The sequence below is a fragment of the Mya arenaria genome, chromosome 15, assembly GCF_026914265.1.
Source record: "Mya arenaria isolate MELC-2E11 chromosome 15, ASM2691426v1".
Classification (NCBI taxonomy): Eukaryota; Metazoa; Mollusca; class Bivalvia; order Myida; family Myidae; genus Mya; species Mya arenaria.
Genome location: NC_069136.1, coordinates 46,432,146 through 46,455,898, shown reverse-complemented (window position 1 = coordinate 46,455,898; position 23,753 = coordinate 46,432,146). Strand labels below are relative to the sequence as shown.

Below are 23,753 nucleotides of genomic sequence, written 5' to 3'. Positions count from 1 at the left end.
TACCAAGTTTGGTCTCTTTATGTCAAACCTAACTAAATTTATTCAATACATAAGGTGACTTTGATGTTGCCCTCCCACCAGCCCGCCCGAACAATAATGCAAGTCATTCAAATAACTTGATTTCCCATTATGAAAATGTGGTTAAGAATATACAAATATGCCTTTCAAAAAAAAAAAAAATTCAAAAAAAAATTCAAGGGCCATAATTTATATTTAGGGTTAAAATGGAGTTATGTTTCTTGTTGTAAGATGGTCGTAAATTATTTTGAATTTTATTAAGTGCATTGAATGAAAGGTATAGAAGTTTTTTTATTAAAATCCCAACTTGCCCTTAACTTTTACTTGCCTAAAACTTTAACCTAAGTCAATCAGGGGCCATAACTTGTATTAAGGATATGGAGTTATGTAACCTCATTGGGTGATGGTCCTGAACAATTGTGTGAAGTATTTAGTCAATTGAACAAAGGGTATAGAAGTTATTAATAATATCCCAACCTGCCCTAAAACTTTAACCTAAGTTCCATAGTCAATCAGGGGCCATTATCTGTGTAAAGAATAATATGGAGTTATCTAACCTCATCATGTCATGGCCCTGAACTACTGTGTGAAGTATTAAGTCAATTGAATGAAGGGTATTGGACTTATAAGTGAAAATCCCAACTTGCCCTAATACTTTAACCAGACGCTGACGCCGACGCTGGGGCAAGTAGTATAGCCCACCTATTCTTCGAATAGTCAAGCTAAAAAAGTGTCCCCAAGTGTTTTAATATATACGGCCTTATAAAGGAAGTACTGGTTACAATAAAATATTTATATGACTATATCCCAGCAGAGCTATTGAAAAAGTGTCTTCTTACTGTTGTAAGCGGACCGTGCACAAAATTTTGAGTAATCTCACTACCAATATATTGTATTTAGAAAGGCCATGATAATAATTTAATGTATAGCTTTTGGAAAAATATTTCTATTTATTTATTTATAAGTCTGTATTCATTTATTTATGAATGCATTTACTTGCTCACTAATACATGCAATACACTTATTGTCGTATAAGTCAGGTACAGTTACATTTCTTCTATCTAAAAGTGTCCTCTTACAGACGTAAGAAACTCGTACTGTATCTTTTACTTATTTCCTTTCCTTTTACAATATATCCCAGACTTAATGTATTCAGGGGGGCCTGTAAGTCATTTGTATTTGACAACCGTATGAATAATTATCCTATAATTTTTTGGTCAAAGTTTTGGAAAGATCATTATTACACCTTATGAGCATAATTATCATCCTTATAGTATAATGTTTCTAATATGTCCTGGTAAAAGTCTCTGATATTGGTACGGGCCAAGCTACATGTAGTTTTGCCTGATATGTCCTGGTAAAAACCTCTGACATTGGTACTGGCCAAGCTACATGTAGTTTTGCCTGATATGTCCTGGTAAAAACCTCTGACATTGGTACTGGCCAAGCTACATGTAGTTTTGTCAGATATGTCCTGGTAAAAACCTCTGACATTGGTACTGGCCAAGCTACATGTAGTTTTGTCAGATATGTCCTGGTAAAAACCTCTGACATTGGTACTGGCCAAGCTACATGTAGTTTTGTCAGATATGTCCTGGTAAAAACCTCTGACATTGGTACTGGCCAAGCTACATGTAGTTTTGCCTGATATGTCCTGGTAAAAACCTCTGACATTGGTACTGGCCAAGCTACATGTAGTTTTGTCAGATATGTCCTGCTATAAACTCTGACATTGGTACTGGCCAAGCTACATGTAGTTTTGTCCAATACATCTTAGTTAAAACCTCTGACATTGGTACTGGCCATTAGCTACATGTAGTTTTGTCATATATGTCCTGCTATAAACTCTGACATTGGTACTGGCCAAGCTACATGTAGTTTTGTCCAATACATCTTAGTTTAAACCTCTGACATCGGTACTGGCCATTAGCTACATGTAGTTTTGTCAGATATGTCTTGCTATAAACTCTGACATCAGAACTGGCCAAGCTACATGCAGTTTTTTTCAGATATGTCCTGCTATAAACTCTGACATTGGTACTGGCCAAGCTACATGTAGTTTTGTCAGATATGTCCTGCTATAAACTCTGACATTGGTACTGGCCAAGCTACATGTAGTTTTGTCAGATATGTCCTGCTATAAACTCTGACATCGGTACTGGCCAAGCTACATGTAGTTTTGTCAGATATGTCCTGCTATAAACTCTGCCATTGCTACTGGCCAAGCTACATGTAGTTTTGTCCTACATGTAGTTATGTCCGAAATGTCTTGGTAAAAAATTCTGACATTGGTACTGGCCAAGCTACATGTAGTTTTGTCAGATATGTCCTGTAATAAACTCTGACATTGGAACTGGCCAAGCTACATGTAGTTTTGTCAGATATGTCCTGCTATAAACTCTGACATTGGTACTGGCCAAGCTACATGTAGTTTTGTCAGATATGTCCTGCTAGTTTTTTCAGATATGTCCTGCTATAAACTCTGACATCAGTACTGGCCAAGCTACATGTAGTTTTGTCAGATATGTCCTGTTATAAACTCTGATATTGGTACTGGCCAAGCTACATGTAGTTTTGTCAGATATGTCCTGCTATAAACTCTGACATCGGTACTGGCCAAGCTACATGTAGTTTTGTCAGATACGTCCTGCTATAAACTCTGACATTGGTACTGGCCAAGCTACATGTAGTTTTGTCCTAAATGTAGTTATGTCCGAAATGTCTTGGTAAAAACTTCTGACATTGGTAATGGCCAAGCTACATGTAGTTTTGTCAGATATGTCCTGCTATAAACTCTGACATTGGTACTGGCCAAGCTACATGTAGTTTTGTCAGATATGTGCTGCTATAAACTCTGACATTGCTACTGGCCAAGCTACATGTAGTTTTGTCAGATATGTCCAGCTATAAACTCTGATATTGGTACTGGCCAAGCTACATGTAGTTTTGTCAGATATGTCCAGCTATAAACTCTGACATTGGTACTGGCCAAGCTACATGTAGTTTTGTCAGATATGTCCAGCTATAAACTCTGACATCGGTACTGGCCAAGCTACATGTAGTTCTGTCCTACATGTAGTTATGTCCGAAATGTCTTGGTAAAAACCTCTGACATTGGTACTGGCAAAGCTACATGTAGTTTTGTCCGAAATGTCTTGGTAAAAACCTTTGACATCCGTATGGGCCAAGCTACATGAATTTTTGTCTAATATGTCTTGGTAAAAGTCTCAGACATTGGTACGGGTCAAGCTACATGTTAGCACTATTAAGTCAAGGTCTGGTAGGCCATTGAAAACTCTCCTATAAATGCACAAGAACAGAGCATGCATAAGCTATGATGCTCCCCGACCCCTTTACCAAAACTTGCCTACATATTTATTTTTGGTTTAGTTCCAACCATGACATATTAATTCTTCAAAACCATTAGCAATAAAGTAGCAATATTGTCAAGGCCATTAGCAAAGTTACCTCCGTCGAAATTTCCTGATGCTTTATTGAGTCATTGTAATTGCTTCATTTAGCATATCAGGTCCCTGTCATTACAAGCCAATATCTCCTGTGTATAATTTCTGCAGTTGACATACGCTAAATAAATGCACTTTCAGCAAACCAACCTTAAGCCCCACCTATAAATGTTTCTACGTAATAATTACCTTGGTGCAAGAACTCTTGTTCCGAAGCCGTAGTGCTAAAACCCGGTTTCAAGTACCCGCCATCGTCCTGTACCCCAATGTGTACACACCAGTCTCAAAAATAGTCAGTAAGACCGGTGTGTACACAATGCCTGTACCCGGTATTACTTTTCCCTACCGGAATATCTTGTATTATTTCTATATGAAGTTATTGAGTTATTGCACTAAGATAACAGTCTTGAGGGTAGTGTGTGAAGACAGCGTCTTTTCTGCATTTGACATACGCTCAATAAATGCATTACTCGCTGTGGAACCTTTTGAAGCCCTGACTTACAATAGTTCAATGAAAACTACAGGGACAAACCCAGTGTAGTTGAAAATTCACAAGCAAGAAACGCAGCAATGTGACGAAACCGGGGTTTTCAAAGTTTGACAAGAAGAACTTCAGCTTGTGTTGTGAGAAATAATATGTTAGCTGATTTGTTGCATTTTGTTAACTTAAGCACATAAAAGGTTTTCATACCAAGTATGGTGACAAAAAGTCAACTGTAACTGTAGATATTAATTTTCAACTATTTTTCTATTTTAAGCATTTCTGACATTACCCCATGGGGCCCAAAACACAATCCCATTAAAGGTCTCCATAAATTCTTCGTACATACCAAGTTTTTTCATAATATGTCAACCCCAACAAAAGTTATTCAGTACCAACTGTTTTTTCTATTTTGAGTAACAGTGACCTTGACCCTAGGGGCCCCATCCCAATCCAATGAATTAGGCCCACACGATAATGAACAAGAAAGGTATGAACACCATATACATAAATACAAACAGAACACACACCCATCATAATATCTTTACTGATAAATGATTGGATTACCACCTTGAGAATGTTCAGGGAAACACATTTTTAGTTCACTGGAATACCGAGTCTACTGAAACACAAGTTCACTGGAACACAGAGTCTACTGAAACACAAGTTTACTGGAACACAGAGTCTTCTGAAACACAAGTTCACTGGAACACCGAGTCTACTGAAACACAAGCTCACTGGAACACCGAGTCTTCTAAAACACAAGTTCACTGGAACACCGAGTCTTGTAACTGGAACACAAGCTCACTGGAACACCGAGTCTTGTAACTGGAACACAAGCTCACTGGAACACAGAGTCTACTGAAACACAAGCTCACTGGAACACAGAGTCTACTGAAACACAAGTTTACTGGAACACAGAGTCTTCTGAAACACAAGTTCACTGGAACACCGAGTCTACTGAAACACAAGTTCACTGGAACACTGAGTCTACTGAAACACAAGTTCACTGGAACACTGAGTCTACTGAAACACAAGTTTACTGGAACACAGAGTCTTCTGAAACACAAGTTCACTGGAACACCGAGTCTACTGAAACGCAAGCTCACTGGAACACAGAGTCTACTGAAACACAAGTTTACTGGAACACCGAGTCTTCTGAAACACAAGTTCACTGGAACACAGAGTCTACTGAAACACAAGTTCACTGGAACACCGAGTCTACTGAAACACAAGTTCACTGGAACTCCGAGTCTACTGAAACACAAGTTCACTGGAACACCGAGTCTACTGAAACACAAGTTCACTGGAACACCGAGTCTACTGAAACACAAGTTCACTGGAACACCGAGTCTTCTGAAACACAAGCTCACTGGAACACCGAGTCTACTGAAACACAAGCTCACTGGAACACCGAGTCTTCTGAAACACAATCTCACTGGAACACCGAGTCTACTGAAACACAAGCTCACTGGAACACCGAGTCTTGTTACTGGAACACATGTCTACTAGGGCCTTAAAGAATTAAGTATAGCCATAACCTCTCACTTGACCCATTATATATCAATAATTATAAAATTAATAAATTACAAGACTTCCTATAATTGTGTATTTCACTTTTTGTGGTGAATGTTCGTCATGTTCTCGACCTCAAATAGTTTTAGTGTTGTTGTTTTTTCAATAAACATTCCATGGATGTAACTGCTTTATAGATATATATGTCAGTCTGTATCCATGTTTAGTTTGTCTTTTGTTAGAAGGAGGCTTTGAACAGTGCATTTAAAAATATACAAGAGAATGGTAATTGTTAAGCTACAAATTAAATCTGAGTTAAAACATGGTATTCCCTTAATTCAACTTACAACCTAACTTTCTGATTCAATGTCAAAGTGCATTAATTTAGTAAATTTTGTGCATGAAATTGAAAACCACCAAAATTAGCATTTTCCGCGAAAAATAATTATTGAAGTAAACTGGTCCATGAAATTTACCCTGATTAAGATTTAACTGAATACATGAGTGAAACAAACATGGTCAACTTGTTAATACTTAATATTAGGATAATATTCATGAAGTACAGTACTGTGGAATAGGCACAATTATTGGGGTGAATCCAAAAAGGTTCTAAGTGACATTAAATAAAGAAGAACATAGAACCTTTTCGCTTTCACCCTTCAAAATTATTTTTTTATTATTTTTATTATTATTTATAGTAAACTAGAAATTTAAAAACTGAAATGACATGCAGCTACTTCTGTACAGTAATTAGATCTGCATTTATTTTTAAACAAAACTGATTCTATTCTGAGAACATAGCTATTAGTAATAATTCAAAATGTTCTGAAGAAAATAATACAAACTTATCAAAGTGAGGCTGACTTATGATACTTATGCTTGGCAATAGACTACCGTAAATGACTGGGTATAAGACGATAGGGGGTATTAGACGCAGGGAAAAAAATCTGTGAAAAATCCGAGGAAAAAACTTTTAATCTATGTTTTTGGTTAAAAGACGCATAGAAAAAATGTCAAAATCGTCCGGCATTTTCTAGATAGATTTCTAATAACACAAATAGTGCGCGTTGTCCATCCCATAATTCTTCTTTTTGCTGAAAATGTCAAATTTTCAAAGCATATTGGACCAACAATATTTCCATCCCAAGGAGATTTAGAATGTGAAAATAAAACTTCCAAATATGGCTAGAAAACGACACAGACAGATTTCATGTGTACATAGCATATAGCTGTTTATATAAGGTTGAAAGAACTGAATCAACTTACTACATGGTGACAATCATTACAATCACTGTTACTTTATGGAGAGACACATGATATTCTTATCTAACAATGGTATTATTTTGAATGGAACACGGATGCAACATGAAATTGCTCTTTTGATAAGAAGAAAATTGTGACCAAAGTTTCATCAACATCTTTCAATGTAAGTAATATAGAGTGGTCACAAATGTTTAGGGTGTGGCGGGGCAAAACAATGTGCCCCTTCTAAACTTGTCAAAGAGAACTTTCACTGTTACAAAGAATTTTCACACAAAACTGCAATATTTTTTTACTTAAATAAAAGTCACACAATTTCATGTAGGAGGACCTCTACTCCGCCAACATTCCATTTAAAGCAGATATTTATAGTGTCCAGTGGTTAAGGAAGAATTTCAAGTTGTGGCCTAAGTTACACCGATATCGTTGATCTTTCTTTGCTTAAAGTTTCTTTGCTTAAGCAAAGAAAGGCCCTCCCCATCGCATCCTCCCACTTTATAGTGGGCAAATTTCAGCAATGCATCTCCATCCCCACAATGCATCATCACCTTCTGCGAACACAAAAAATAATTTTCCATTTATCCATCCGGAAATAATGGTTAAAAGCAAGCCGATATCTAAAACCTGATGCTAGTGAGAGTTGTTTTTTTTCATCTAAAAGCATCCATATCCCAAGTGAAAGCATGCATTAATGTCTCCTGAAAAAATATGACCGTCTTGAAAAGAATAGTTCCAATTTTGGACAAGCAATAAACTTGAAAGCCATTTCTCCATTTATGAGATCAATAAGATTTTCAAGGCAATTAATCCCCCGAACACGAGTCCAATCACCCAATCATCAGAGTAGCAACGTGGAATAATTTCCGGGGAACTGGGAATAACATCGGACTCTCACCTCTGTATTGTAATACCCATTGCAACTTAGATAACATAGACTTAATGCAATCAGAAGAGCTCATGAATTTTCATTATGCCATTACATTAGTAAATTGATATCTGGGCTGGTTCCATGCATGTTTAACCTTGCTGGTATTAGTTTTACTGTCAACAAGGGGGATACATTTGTCTGCTAGCTATTTCAAGCAACAATTATGATCTATGTTGAGCATTGATTACACTTTCCATTTAAGGGCATATATCTTTTTACCCAATATTTTTAAACATCCTTTGATCTTACTTACAAACAATCAGTGTTCACATATTGGTGTATTGTTCACTAGCGGGTTTCAGGGCGGGCGAACTTGGCGGGTGTGGTTTTGGGCATTTCAAAGACCTTCAAAAATGCATCTCATGAGCAACATATTTTGGCATTCATAAGGCCTTCTAAGACACTCCCCCACCCCCCCACAGCCCCCTAAAACAACCTCATCAGATTTGCATCAATCTCAAAGTGCCCCTGGTACCTCTAAATTCTCAATGTTAGAGCACATGAGAGTCAGTATTGACAGTTAAAGTATGGGTTATTTAATGCTATGTCAGATTGCATTAAAGATGCACTCATACTCCCAAAAATATTTACCACAACTAAAACAATTGTTTATATAAATGTCGAAAACAATGGTTCTTATGAAGATTACCGAGTTTAATTTGAAAACATTTACAGCTATTAAATACACGGTTATAATAATGTTAATAGTAATTTATATTTTCCATAAGTGCATTATTTAGTAAGTATTTGAGGGTGTATCACTCAAAAATTATGTTTGTTTTACATGTGTATGTATTGATTTTGAATAAGAGTGTCACTTTAAGATCTGAAAAAGCAGAAATATGATCAAGCCAATGTAATTCAACCTTAAGCTGTTAATAAAAAGCACTACCAGTATATTTCTACAGCAAAAAACCTTTGTTCCAACCAAGCGCATTATAAGGTCCTTTAAAAGCCAGAGCTGCTCTGAATAATATTATGGTGGATAGACCATGTTGAAATCCTAAGCTATCATTGTAATTTCACTGGATAATTTAAAATCAATCATCATCAGTTTAAATTCAGTTCTGTTGCATGTCAATAATTATCAATATTTATAGAGAAGTTCTTTATGTTACTTTTATCGTCAAGAGGACAAATGATTCGCTATGTGTCAATTTTCATCTGCCATACAACAAAACAAACAATTCAGTCCCAGTTAACAGGCAGTCTTCCTATAACATGGTCTATTCACATCTATCTGTTTTAGAAAAATTGAACCTACGTTGGAAAATCATCATCATCATCTTCATGGATATTATTTGGTAACTCTTGGCTGAAAAACAAAATGAAAGCTCCAGTGGTTAGCTCCCTTTTATAAAAATAAAGAATGGTAACTCTTTCAACTATTGAATAATTTGCCTAAGGGAGTGACATCCCTCTCACCAAGACAAGAATGTTAACTCATAATAAGATAATTATATGACTGAGGGAGTAGCCTCCCTTCTAACATAAAAAGAATAGTAACTCTTTCAACGAGCTAACAATATGAATGAAGGAGTAGCCTCCCTTATGGCATTCAACAGAAAGCTAACTACATGTACGCCATTTCTCATAGACCTCCATATACACACTTTACACTTCATGCTTGCTTTGTTTTCATCTAACATTTGCTAGATGTTCCATTATTCAGATTGAAATAGAATTAAACCCACTTCTTTAATTTATTATTTTCATACAATGCACAATCATGTAACTGCATAATTTGTTTTTACCTTCAGAAACTTGATAATGTGGCTCATCATTTGATCACGTGTTATAGGTGATAATGTTAAACTGCAACGCCTTGTGTGACCAATATAATTTTTGCATTATTTGAAAGGGTATTGACTGCTGAATATGCAAAATAACATGACTGAAAAAACAACCTTATAGATAAGGTTATTGCAGTTTGTATTTTTGTTCTTAATTTCAACTAACTACAAGGCAATGAATAACCAATTTCACAATACTTTGGGGCCGTTAATGTTCGTCTTTAAAAATTGGTTCCGTACATGTTTTCCATTTTCTTTCTTAGCTTATAAACACCTATCAAATAATATCCAAATTTGGTGTCACAAGGCATCAAACATTCCCATGGTTGTACATGAAACCCTGAGCATATGTGCTGTACACTCTTGCGCACTGTGGTCAAAAATTGGCTCAGGGGGAACAATATTTGATAAGCCTATCGAGAGCTGATTTGGGAGCTGATTTTTCTACCGTCTATACCCTGTGCATAGGACGGTGTAGAACAAATCATATCTCTTTACCAAGCACACAAGTAAATCTTCAGTATTTTCAAATGAATGCAGCTGAACTTGAATTTTACATATATGTAAACTGGTCCATTAAATTTAATGAATCATTATGGCATTTAGTGACAAGTTTACCCATTGAATTACAATGAATTACAATGTATATGTTATTCAATTTATATTATAAATAATAATTTGTTGATATGTTAGTGCTAAATGCATAATACATCCCTTTATTATATCAGAATTAAGAACAAATTCATTCATATCACATAAAAAGTGATTACACTTGTTATACATGTGAATATTTAATGATGTTATTGATGATATTATCAAAATTTCAACCTATATTCACTGACTATGACTTAAATAAACAGACTTCTACTCTAAGACAACACACTAGCAAACACTTGTTAGTAAGCAACTATAAACATGGTGGGTGGGGTAAACAATTAACCTACTTGGGCATATCTTTCCGTATTTCATCAGGCCTTAGAAGTTCTTGTCTGAAAACAGCGAGATCAAAATATAGTAGAACATACGCAATTTACCTGTCGATGTGGCTATTGCAATTGTGTAGAATGTGTACAGTGGTTGAAAGTACAAGCCCCCAATGCCCGGAATTCGGCCTTGGTCAAATTTTGGTTTCTTGTTGAAACATATTGATGCTAAGAACATGAAAAAGAATACTGGCTTGTTCATTCAAAAGACTCATTTTGACGACTGTTTGTACGCTAATTTGTTTTCCACTAACAAAAATTTAAAACTGTAAGCATTGGGCAAATTGGGGCGATTAGAATAACTGCTCCTTTTTTCTGTCCTTAATACCAGCTTGCTCTTTAAACAAAAAAGCATTCATGTCTTTCATATTTCTGATATTCTCAGATAGCGTTTTCATTGCAGGAGACCAACATTCAGTTGTATGATACCATTTTCTTACTGTTTTTTTGAAACAGTCAATATTTTATTCAAATGATGTATATCTATTTGATTTTTTTTATTAAAACCTTACATAGATGTGTTGTATTCCCTTAAAAGCTGTGTAACCTTCGGTAAATTGGCTTTGATTACTTTAGATGCACTATGAGTCCCGTCAAGCAGAAATAAGTCTTATGGTATGGTTTTTTGACAATATATAAAATTTGTTTTAGACAAAAAAAGAAATATTAATTACCAAAGACTTAATTCTTAAATACATATTACATTACGGGTACCACGATTCACTTTTCAGTCACAAGAAACTATGATGCTTACATCATATTCACAATACAACCAATCTCTGCTTGTCGTGTTCCATACTGATCATGCATATGTTATAGTATTTAATATGCTTCAAAATGCATAAGAGAGACAAAGGTTTATACAACATCCATGCAAAATGCCTCAATTGAAAAAAACACACACAAACAAATAAATGGAGTCAGTTATAACCAAACCTGAAGATAATTTCCAATTTTATTTACTTTACATGGCCAATATATCAATATATGAAAATATACGAGAATAATAATGTACAAATACAAAAGCTTTGTTTTGAAAAAAGACACAAGAAATTTATTATATGACATTTTTTTATCATTGACCATGGAAAGCAAGTTTTAAAAATTTCTAATCTATATCTTTACTGCATTTTGCAAGAACGTAAGTTAGTAATTTATAATGGCAAAATACGCAAACAATAATTTCATAATTATTCCTGCAGTAAAGTCATATAATAAAATCTCTTGTAAAATGGCAAGGTGTTCAAACATCATTGAGCGTAGTCGTTATGCAAAAGATTTATGATATTAAATAAAGTAAACTATGTAAATAAACTACAAAAATATTTTATAAAAACATGTCTATAAACAAAAGTCCTATTGCAAAAATGCATAAAATGTATGCGATATGTCTTTTGAATGAATTACATTTTAACATCAAATAATTCAACATGAAACTTTAAATCTTAAAATCTTAATAATGTTAGCAAGATGGCGCTACATAATGAGATTACACCAAGACGCATTCCTCAGGCGATAACAAGCGCATAAAGTTACGATGCAAAGTACCTTTTCACTAACGCTTTTGAATACAAATATCTAAAATATAATAAAAAATCATTTTTTGGAAAAAATACAAAATGATATTTATATAATCATATTTTTTTAATTGATATGTGGATTGTTATAAACATAATATAAATATACACGCAATTTCAAGTCTGAATTAGTCTGTAGTAATACATTAAAGATAAACAATGGAAAAATGTAAAAGTGAATTATAATTATCTTTTATTTTGTTACATGGTAGATACAGAAATGTAAACATACAAAATCAATGATAAACCACAATATAAACAGAAACATGCATAACATAGAAATGAAATAAGCAGAAATGTTAACAAAATCTTCTGTAACCACAATATTTTAAAATCCACCAATGGAATGCCTCGATTCAAGTGTCCACATGAGCATGCACCAATGGGGAGGGTTTTTACAAAGGTCAGTGTTACCTGGTAGGATCTTCATCATGGTGAGGTGGTGGTCTGGAGGAAGGTGACTGGTGATTGGTCAGTTCCCTTACAGGGGTGTACGACTTGACGGGGGTTGCTTCCAATGTGCGACCTTCGCTACGAGGCTTGTATATCACCTCACCTGCAATAAAAAGCCATATATATTTATATCACACCTCCAACACAAATGAAGCAACTCCATTGGTCCAGGACGGGTCATGTGGTGACCCCATATTATTCCATATTGGGCCACCAAATTTATATCGTACCAAAATGGCGTCTCTTTTCTGATTCCGATGAATATTTTGAAACATTTACATAGGTTGTGGATGTCATATATACGTTACAAGGTTAGTAGGTGACCCAATATGGTTTCTCCCTGGCACCATATATCCCATATCGGGTCACCTACCAACCCCCTAACTTATAATGTTACTCTTAAAACAATAACACGGTAAGCGATTGGCAACGCTCTTTTGTTTTTTTCTAACATGTGCATATTGCTATGTAGTGAACATGCATATTAAGTTTCATGTTATTGTCATAAATATTCTATTCAAGCGTAAGTTTACATTTACAACAAAGTGGCACTACTGACAACAGCACAGTGGCTATGTTAATATCCAGGGACACACTCAGCAACTATTAAAACCAGAGTTATGGGCCTTGCTTAACATGCGAATAATCTCCCTGGCATCAATTAATGAGTTAAGTTCAGTTAAGTTTCAGTTATCAAACCTTCGCTCACAAATTTACAAACAACAAGGCTATCACAACTAAAAATACAAACCAGATGAGCTAAAAGAACAGTTTGAACACTTATTTACAAACAAGACAGCTGTATTGTTCTCTCTTGTGAACTCTCCATACACAAACTCTGCAATCACCATAACATGAGCTTGATGCCATACTATACCAAGCACCACTGCTTTACATAAGGTGTTGGTAGTTTGAAATTACCCCCATGATAAGTGGATGATTATAGAGTTTATAAGGTCTGCCAGCACCTATTGGCTCCATTGTGACTACAACCAATCCCACATTTAGTGTTATAGAATTCTGAAACTTAAAGGAGGGAGAAAAAAGTCTAATTTTTTTTTATCTAAAGTCAAAAAGTGGTTATATAACAACATTAAAGATATATTAAATTTTGCCTCACATAACACAACATAGAGAAGAAATATAGAGGGGTCAGCCACGGTAAAATGGCGGCCAGTCAGGCTCATACTAGTCACCTTGGTTCTGTTACAACATTGCAGACAGATTGTTCTCCAAGGGAGACTCAGAGCCTATAATGAGGACCCTCCCCTCATACTTGTATGAAGATGTTATATCCATTCATAGGCCATACCTGGCAGAGAGGGGAGACTCAGAGCCTATAATGAGGACCCTCCGCTCATACTTGTATGAAGATGTTATATCCATTCATAGGCCATACCTGGCAGAGAGGGGAGACTCAGAGCCTATAATGAGGACCCTCCGCTCATACTTGTATAAAGATGTTATATCCATTCATAGGCCATATCTGGCAGAATGGGGAGACTCAGAGCCTATAATGAGGACCCTCCCCTCATACTTGTATGAAGATATTATCTCCATTCATAGGCCATACCTGGCAGAGAGGGGAGACTCAGAGCCTATAATGAGGACCTTCCACTCATACTTGTATGAAGATGTTATATCCATTCATAGGCCATACCTGGCAGAGAGGGGAGACTCAGAGCCTATAATGAGGACCCTCCCCTCATACTTGTATGAAGATGTTATATCCATTCATAGGCCATACCTGGCAGAGAGGGGAGACTCAGAGCCTATAATGAGGACCCTCCGCTCATACTTGTATAAAGACGTTATATCCATTCATAGGCCATATCTGGCAGAGAGGGGAGACTCAGAGCCTATAATGAGGACCCTCCCCTCATACTTGTATGAAGATGTTATATCCATTCATAGGCCATACCTGGCAGAGAGGGGAGACTCAGAGTCTATAATGAGGACCCTCCACTCATACTTGTATGAAGATGTTATATCCATTCATAGGCCATACCTGGCAGAGAGGGGAGACTCAGAGTCTATAATGAGGACCTTCCGCTCATACTTGTATGAAGATGTTATATCCATTCATAGGCCATATCTGGCAGAGAGGGGAGACTCAGAGCCTATAATGAGGACCCTCCCCTCATACTTGTATGAAGATGTTATATTCATTCATAGGCCATACCTGGCAGAGAGGGGAGACTCAGAGCCTATAATGAGGACCCTCCCCTCATACTTGTATGAAGATGTTATATCCATTCATAGGCCATATCTGGCAGAGAGGGGAGACTCAGAGCCTATAATGAGGACCCTCCCCTCATACTTGTATGAAGATGTTATGTCCATTCATAGGCCATACCTGGCAGAGAGGGGAGACTCAGAGCCTATAATGAGGACCCTCCGCTCATACTTGTATGAAGATGTTATATCCATTCATAGGCCATATCTGGCAGAGAGGGGAGACTCAGAGCCTATAATGAGGACCCTCCCCTCATACTTGTATGAAGATGTTATATCCATTCATAGGCCATACCTGACAGAGAGGGGAGACTCAGAGTCTATAATGAGGACCTTCCGCTCATACTTGTATGAAGATGTTATATTTATTCATAGCCCATACCTGGCGGGGATGGGGGCTCCTCCTCAGGAGGGGCTGGTATGAACGAGGGCTTGGCCACAGTCAGTGTCACATGTTCTGACGTCGCCTTGAGAGCAGCCACCGCCTCATCATGGGTCACGTTCTCCAAGTTGGCGTCATTCACCTGCAAGGATGTGTTGGTTTTAATATCAATAAATAGGAGGAATTTCAATAAAATATGCCTAGAAAAAAAATCCTGTCTCTAGTGGCCTATGATCCCTGGGCTCTGCGCTGTCTGGGGGAATCAATGGGTTCCACCAAAACTCTTGCGTATATAAGACTATCAAAATAAAAATTCCAATCTGGCAAAATGAGCGCTGTTTCATACACAGAAACCCCTTTAATATCAAGGCATGTCACTTTTACTAATAGTTTTATGGACTTAAGCTCTGTGGTAAACTGGTTGAAAGTTTTACCGCCACGAGTCTGTCCCCAACGGCAAGTCGTCCATCTTGTTCTGCAGCCCCGCCCTCTATCACCTTAGTAACGAATATCCCATCATCCCCTGGAATGTGCTGGTTCCCGATTCCGCCCGCTATGCTGAAACCTAAGCCTGAAACAAAGCAAGCATTTAAAATGATTTCATTTAATAACAGATATCATATGTTTTGCATGGGAACTAATTACTACATAAGCTCCGAAGCCCAGTATTTTCAGCAAAGATTAGAGACAAAAGTGGTGTATTAATGCCTATGGCTAACCATATCAAACATAGCAATGGCGACATAACGTCTGCCATGACAATCAAGGGAACCAATGAACAGTCAAATCCATTATGTTTAAAAGACAATAAAAGATTCAGAGCATTCAGCTTTCTTCTGAAACAGACAGCTGCACACATTCTTCATGTCAAGCCTTGTGAAACACAATCCTGATATTACAGAAATGACAAGTTTGCTTGAGCCATTACGATAGATACATAATTAATGACCGGAATAAAGATGAACTATTCCCTGAAGGTCCAGAAGATTCTATGCTATCTGATTGTTGTTGAATAAAACACTATTACACTCCCTAGGCTACATGCCCATGGTAAAATGTGAGCTATTATAATGTTGGGCACTTTCAGCAGAGTCTTGGGGAAATCATATTTGAATAATTCATTTTCAATAAAGAAATGCTTTAGAAAGGTGTAGATAAAGCTATTAGCCTACCAGAGCAGAACTTAAATAAATCAAGTAATGAAAAGAAACTAGGTTTCTAATGGTTTTAGCATACTTCATCCCTTTATTAACGTGTAGTTAAGTTACAGAACCAGTCTGTTAGAGTATATAACTTTATGCTAGGGCAAATCTGACCCTAGGGGTTATGTTCAGAAACAAACACAGAAAACATTTTCAACATCCATTTACCTGTTGAAATACCTGACACAGAGTTCATACAGTCATGCCAGTCTACAGACTGGCAAAAAATCAAGGAGTTTTTAAGTATATTTCAAGGACCTTTATTCGATTTTCAAGATAAAACTGGTGGTACTGTTAGGCAGTACTTTATGTGGGATTTCAGGGCAGAATCACACATTGAGCTGATGTCAATAACTTTTAAGTAATGTTTACACATTGCATGTTTACACATTACTTTGTGGGGTTTTTTCATAGTCAGCCAGCCAAGGATAAGCAAAAAGCCACTTTTTGTTGAAATCGCCTTTTTACCTTCACAGCAAAAGCAAATGGAAATGGAAATAGCTAGACTGAACTGGTGCCCATGTTAAATGTACTACTGGACTCTAAGACCGTTCTATCACACCCAAACAGACTCGAAAAACGAAGTTTTACTGAAGCCACACTATGAACAACCTTTTTTTGTTTGGATGGATTTTTTTATTACAGACACTTTAATTAGAGCGAAAATAGGAAATTTTTAAGTACTTTTTCTAAAATATAATTACTTTTCAAGCAAATTTCAAGGCAAAATAAAAGTAGTGACAAGGAGTTTTCAATCAGTTGACCAGTTGAGTTTATGGAGACCAATCAGTTGACCAGTTGAGTTTATGGAGACCAATCAGTTGACCAGTTGACTTCGAATTTTTCAAAATACTGAAAACAGGGTGTTTACATAGGAAAATGCCATTTTTACAATACATTATATAGGATAAATATTTTCCAAAATACTGAATGCAGTATCAATACTGAAAACTTTCACCCATGCTTTATGGAAACCAATCAGTTGACCAGTTGAGTTTATGGAGACCAATCAGTTGACCAGTTGAGTTTATGGAGACCAATCAGTTGACCAGTTGAGTTTATGGAGACCAATCGGTTGACCAGTTGAGTTTATGGAGACCAATCAGTTGACCAGTTGAGTTTATGGAGACCAATCGGTTGACCAGTTGAGTCTATGGAGACCAATCAGTTGACCAGTTGAGTATACAGAGACCAATCAGTTGACCAGTTGAGTTTATGGAGACCAATCAGTTGACCAGTTGACCAATATCAGGGATGGATTATCCAATGGATTAACTGGAAAACCTCTGTCAAATGATCCCACAAATCGAATTGGTTCATTTTGCAACAAGTCAATATAGTCCTCTTGGTATAAGCGACCTTCACATGATCAAATTAGAGACTTAGTTATAGGATAAAAGACTTAGTTCCAAATTCCCCAGCCAAACAACAGCAGAATACTTTAATCATGAAAGCAGAAAATAAGAAATGTTTTGACATTGCGAGCTAACAACTTGAAAATGCCCATTTGTATGACAGAAAGGATTTGTCACTAGATTAGGCACGAGCATCTAAATGGAAAACAATTGTCTATAATAAGCATTCCTTTCTCAATCTAAGCTTTATAATATACAGCAGGGTGCACCACATGGCAGAAAAGACATAAATATATGATGCTGTCTACAAAATAAGTACTGTGTAAGGGCATAAAACAGAATTTTAGCCAAGAGAAGTGATTTCAAAACACCAGTATAACAACATGTAGAATTGAGATAGAAAAAAATATTAAAAATGTTTAAAACAGCTACGCAACTTTGGGTTTTTTAACTTGGAAGAAAATTGTCTTCATCAAAGCTGATTTAAAGCATACAATGTTTGTACCACAAAAACATAAAAATATGCTCGAAAAATGCCCACAACTATGAATTGTAATCAATACATTTTATGAAAAGTAGTGATAAAAAAATCAATTTTCAAGTTATTGAATTGCACTCAGATGCCTTATAAAAAAAGTACCACACAATATATGAAAATATGACATTTCCCTCCAACAGACTCATTTTCGCTGACAGTATCACATACAATCATCGTTCAGGAATTAAAGTGCTGCAAAAAAAGAAGCTCAGCTGATGCCGTAATGGAAGTTTTAATTGCTGCAGATAAAATGGGCATATAAATCATTTTGTTATTAAAATTTGAGAAATTTTGGTAATGAACAGGAAAAAAATGAAATTTTAACACATGAGGGTGCGTTTGCTTGATTAACACTAGAATATCCCTTATTTTCATGCGCAGAATTTGGTTAAAAAATTGCTTCTAATATTTTCATCACCAAATATAATTTTCTTATAAATTTATTTTAAGTGAGCAACATCAGTGTGTGTATACCACGTGATAAATTATGTCATAAATGCTACGCCGGAAGGCAACATTTTGCTTAATTAAAATAAAGATTTAAATCAAAGATAACTTTTCTCTTACTACACCATTTTAAATAATACAAAGGGCAGTCTATGGTGCTTAAAGAGCCCCGCCTTCATGTTATTACAGAAGTCTGATAAGGTGATTAGTTTCATCAAACACTTTGACAAACCTGTTCCCAAATAATGTTTTGACAGTATTCCGTCAGACGGCCGTATTGTGAAAAGGTTTGTCAAAGTGTTTTAAGAAACAAAACTCTCAGTCAAACTCTGGTAGAAGACTGAAGGCAAGGCTCTTTGTTTCATTTAAAATGGTGAAGAAATAGTGAAGTTATCTTTACCTAAAGTCTTAATCTGAAGCAAAATATTGCCCTCTGATGTATCATTTATGATGCAATTTATCACGTGGTATACACACACTGAACATAACAGGACTAAGAAATCCAAGTCTTTAATTCTTAATTCTTATTTCATTTTATTCTTAAAATATATAGTGAAATATTTTGAAGGGTGAAAGTGAAAAGTTCTAAGGGAGAATAAATATAGTGGCAGATAGAGGGTTTTGCTTTTACGGATCAAAATGGAAAATCATTCCTATAAACAACAGTCAAAGAGTGGGGATATTTTTACCTTTGTTTCCCTTGGACAAGTCAATGGTGACAATGTTCTCAATGGGAGCTTTCAACCGCTTCACATACTGAAAGAGAGAGTAAAGATAAAATTATTCAAACCCATCATATAATATATGTAACACACGTGGTAGAGATGTGTCGTTTTCAAATCAAATATATCATACATATACAGCAGGGTAATCTTCCTTGACTGTATCATGGTCCTTAAAAATATTTCACACCATTGGTGCGGCAATTCTATTTTTAGCCAGAGGAAACGATGATGCCATATTTCCTGATTACATCAAATGTAATACAATACCTACTTCTGCTTGTTAGCTCACCTCTGTTTTTCTTATTTGGTCAAGGGGCATAACTCACCAAATATTCCAGCAAGAGTTATCCCCTTCAATTGTTCTGATAGCAAAACAGATGCATATCCTTAGTCGGACAACAACAGCTTTCCATAACAAGAGAGGAGGACAGATTCCATTGCTCGACTGTTGTTTTCAGTTGAACAAGGGGCATAACTTGACAATAAGTAAAGCCAGAGTTATGGGCCTTGCTATACATTTTGCGTTGTCTTCGGCAACATGAGAACCAAGTTTCATTGAAATATCTTGATTGGTTTATGAGTAATGGCCAAGGTTTAAGTTCTTGCTAAATGATGTCACCAACACCATAGCAGCCGAGACCAAGGCTATGACAATACCTCCATTTCTTTCTTAGAAAAACAATTACGCCAAAAAAGAGAAAAGATAATGAGTCATTTCTAGATCTGTGATACTAAGAAACCATGGAAACTAAGTATTAACCACTGTTTTCACAGCAGTTCATAAATGTCACCATTTCTATGAATCAATAACAATTGGTTTACATTCGGAGAACAAAACCATTACAGGGTTAACCTGTTTCCTTAATGACAAAACATCTGAATCAGGAAATTGCAATCCCAGAGTAACTTTTTTCACTTCGTATATAAATCTGATTTTAACTTTTATAAAGTTCATTGGAGTCCCCTTAATTGTATTTTTCCCCAGAAATTTCTCAAGAAATACTGAATTGGAGTTAATTTAAAAGTAAATGAGAGAATGTAACTTTAAAAGGCAAGCTTTTAGACCAGTCATGTTTTATGTGATATAAAGAAGACTTCAATTGTTCTGGGCATAACCTTATTACAAAACAACAACACTTTTTAAGTGATACCAAAACCCTTTGAGAATTCTTCAATTTCTATATTTCTGATTGGCCTCCGTGTTTTAGCACCAATGTAACCCACAAAGGTCAAACAGTGAATAATCTTAGTAAAAAAACCCAAGAAGATATATGGGGACTTTACAAGGTCGTAACACTTTAATAAAAAAAGATACAATCAAATTGGAATTGCTTGCTTCGTTACAGCTCGACAGAAAATAGGCCAGATGAAAATGACCATCTTTTCCTTCAATGCAGGCTCTACAGAAATACATCTGAAAAACTAGGAAAAAACTAGGAATTTTTCATGCAGAAAACCAGGAAAAAACTAGGAAAAATTAGGAATACTGAGACAAAAACTAGGAGGTATTATCAGATAAAGTATTACCTTACTACCTCTTTACTGTCCAATTACCTTACATATATAGTTCAGCTGACTGTAAATTCCGTCTTGCGTCACTTCAGCATAGCCCAACCTTAAATCACCACAGGTGAAGGCCAGACTATGTATCAGTGACACGAAACCATTACTCCCAGTAGCATAAGCAAGTCAGCTGAACATTCTACATTGTTTTCTACAAGAAAATCTTCAAAACACAATGAGAACACAAATCTGAATCTTTCAAACACAATGCTGCAAAAGAAAAACTAAGAATACTAGGAGCATTTTAGAAAAACTAGGAAAACAAGGAATGACTGGAGAGCCTGTCAATGCGAAACAGTACAAACATGTTTCTCAAAAGTCCGTGCAATACAATCATAACTGAATTATTCAGCAGTAACGCGTCAAACAAAATATCATACCAGTACAACCCTGGTCCCTGCCCGTTTCAGCGCGTCAACGGCATCTGAATGTGTGACGTTCACAACGTTGTCATTGTTCACTTTGACGATCACGTCGTTCATCCTGCAATACAAAATATGAGATATTTCATCATACCAAAACCACCTACATAAGTATGAACTGATGACGGTGATCTGCATCTTTACTAAAGGGCTGGTCACACACTACTGATGTACCTAGCCGTGGCTTAATGGGAGCACACAATTAACAACTGCAAGAAAATCGGCAGAATTCAGTCGAGAAAGGACATGAAAATTCACATTTGGCCGTAGCAATACCGATGTAGTACCAGCGTTGTGATACCATTGTCTAACTGATGTAAGGACTGATGTGCCGCAATTGTTTTACCGATGTGCCACTGTTGACCTCAGCAATAGCAGACTGATAAGGGAGAACTGCTGCTTTAGTTCCATTGCTGGCTCCAGTAGCACATCAGTAGACATTTTTTAGCATGTTTAAACATTTATACCATCGCCGGCCATTGCTCTATATGACAGACTCTTTTAAACAATTGACCAGGCGCCAAAATAAAAAAGAATTTTACCTATAGTGATGAAACTACATTGCATTAACATTTTATTTCTAGTGAAAATACATAGCGTTCTTTCATATTAAATATTTTTAGATACAAAAAACCTTTTACAATCAGTCTCTAGGCTTTTACAGAACAACATTGGCTGAAACTTTCAGTGAAACATGGCTGAAATACTGCTTGCATGAACTCGAAGCTGAAATACTGCTTGAAATTGACAGTTAAAATATTTTCTTCGTATGTTATCTTTTATATTTTCTCAAAGTCTGGGGTTTGTTTTAATGATTGAAATGAATATCTTAGTGCCATAGTTTCATTACTTTGCTACGCATTTGTATGAATTGAACTGTAGCAAACATTGAAAACAACGAAAGTTGAGAACACATGTTTTGTTAGGTACTTCAATTGTGATGTTGATAGAGATTTAAAAGTATTGAATTTACGACTAAAATCCTTTCTTAAAACAGCTAGGCCCCAAAAGCATAGTCATACGAATATAAATTATGTAATTATTAAGGATATTTAAAATCATCAGATAGGGGGCCACTTTACAGCCCTCTGAGATTTGTAATTTGGTTGAATACATCTTTATGAAACTTGGCGGACCTTGAAGTAATTCAACAGGTATTGATTCATGAAGTGACACTAACAGCATAACAACGAAGACACATGAGAATATACTTACTTGTACATATGAACTTCATAGAATACTGACATTCTGGATTTTGTCATTGTCATTATTCCCGACAATCCATGTGATTTATATCCACACCGAGTTTAAAGCATTTCTCCACAATCTTGTGTAAACATATATGTTATAGTCTTCATTAATCAAGTTATTCTCCTTCCACCATGGAAACCCATCTTGTGTGAGTTTTTTTTTAAATGATCAATACAAATTATTTACATTATTACGATACTTTTGGCATAAAAGTCTGTTCACAATCATGAACTTCATAATTTGGCATCAATTTATATTAGATGATGTTCACTTTTATCCAACCAATTGGCATTCACTATTTCACTGCGCCATATCTCCTATCCATGTTGTCTATTATAATCAGTGAGGTACAATAAACTGATCTGAAATCACATCTTCCCTGAGACAAAATGGATCACTTTTGATGAATGGTCTAACAGCTAAATACAGATGAACTCATAAAGGGGCAAATTTTATGAGTTTAAACTGGCAAACATTCAATTATCTATAGAATTAATACAAGATGTATTATCTTGATTCCTTAAAAGCAAGAACTAGAACCAGCGTTTCTCCGTTTATATACTAAGTCTGATGGCCACGGATAGCATAACTTGTGTAAAAAGATCCCTCTTTGAAAGTATGGATGATTTCGAAGCCAATATTAGCAGTCTCTGACACGTGTTGATAATACCTATAAATAATTCCACCAACAAAATCACCATTTTTTTCTTCATAACAAGTCATTTATATCAATCGATAGCAAAATGTGCTCACTAACAATTTCATAATCACTTCAGTCTCATCAGAACTTCTGGTTCTCATCATCCACTCTTTATTATACAATGACAAAACAGCCACCATTAGGCAAATCAAAAAATTTCAGAACCACTTCCAAACCTAACTAACCCTCTAAAAATTATAATAGATAATGTCTATTACATGACATGCACCAGATATAAACGTCTCCGGTTACAATTATAGCAGTAATTTTAAAAGCTGCACTCTCACAGATAAACAGTTCTTACAACTTGATTATTTTTTGTCTTGGAAATAGCAATTTTTTGCATAAATATCTGCAAACCAATGATAAAAGATTGCTGACAAAAGATCAGATCGCAGATTTTCATATTTCCGTTCGAAAATTACTGTTTCATGGCTTAAACCGTTACCAACAGTTTAAGA

At 35.9% G+C, this 23,753-nt stretch overlaps 1 protein-coding gene across 10 annotated transcripts in view; it reads right to left on the bottom strand.

Annotated features, from left to right (window-relative positions):
* Positions 1 to 23,753, bottom strand: part of LOC128220448 (disks large homolog 2-like) — a 144,494-nt gene that overhangs the window by 35,239 nt on the left and 85,502 nt on the right. For 3 of the 10 annotated variants that reach the window (XM_052928842.1, XM_052928851.1, XM_052928850.1), the window contains 8 exons: positions 21,300 to 21,402; positions 19,321 to 19,387; positions 15,524 to 15,660; positions 15,090 to 15,231; positions 12,434 to 12,575; positions 11,991 to 12,020; positions 10,404 to 10,448; positions 8,931 to 8,981 (listed from right to left, as the gene is read on the bottom strand). In XM_052928842.1, coding sequence (XP_052784802.1) covers positions 8,931 to 8,981; positions 10,404 to 10,448; positions 11,991 to 12,020; positions 12,434 to 12,575; positions 15,090 to 15,231; positions 15,524 to 15,660; positions 19,321 to 19,387; positions 21,300 to 21,402 — 717 coding nt within the window. The remainder of the gene's footprint in view (positions 1 to 8,930; positions 8,982 to 10,403; positions 10,449 to 11,990; positions 12,021 to 12,433; positions 12,576 to 15,089; positions 15,232 to 15,523; positions 15,661 to 19,320; positions 19,388 to 21,299; positions 21,403 to 23,753) is intronic. The other 7 variants (XM_052928845.1, XM_052928844.1, XM_052928843.1 and 4 more) reach the window with 7 other exon arrangements.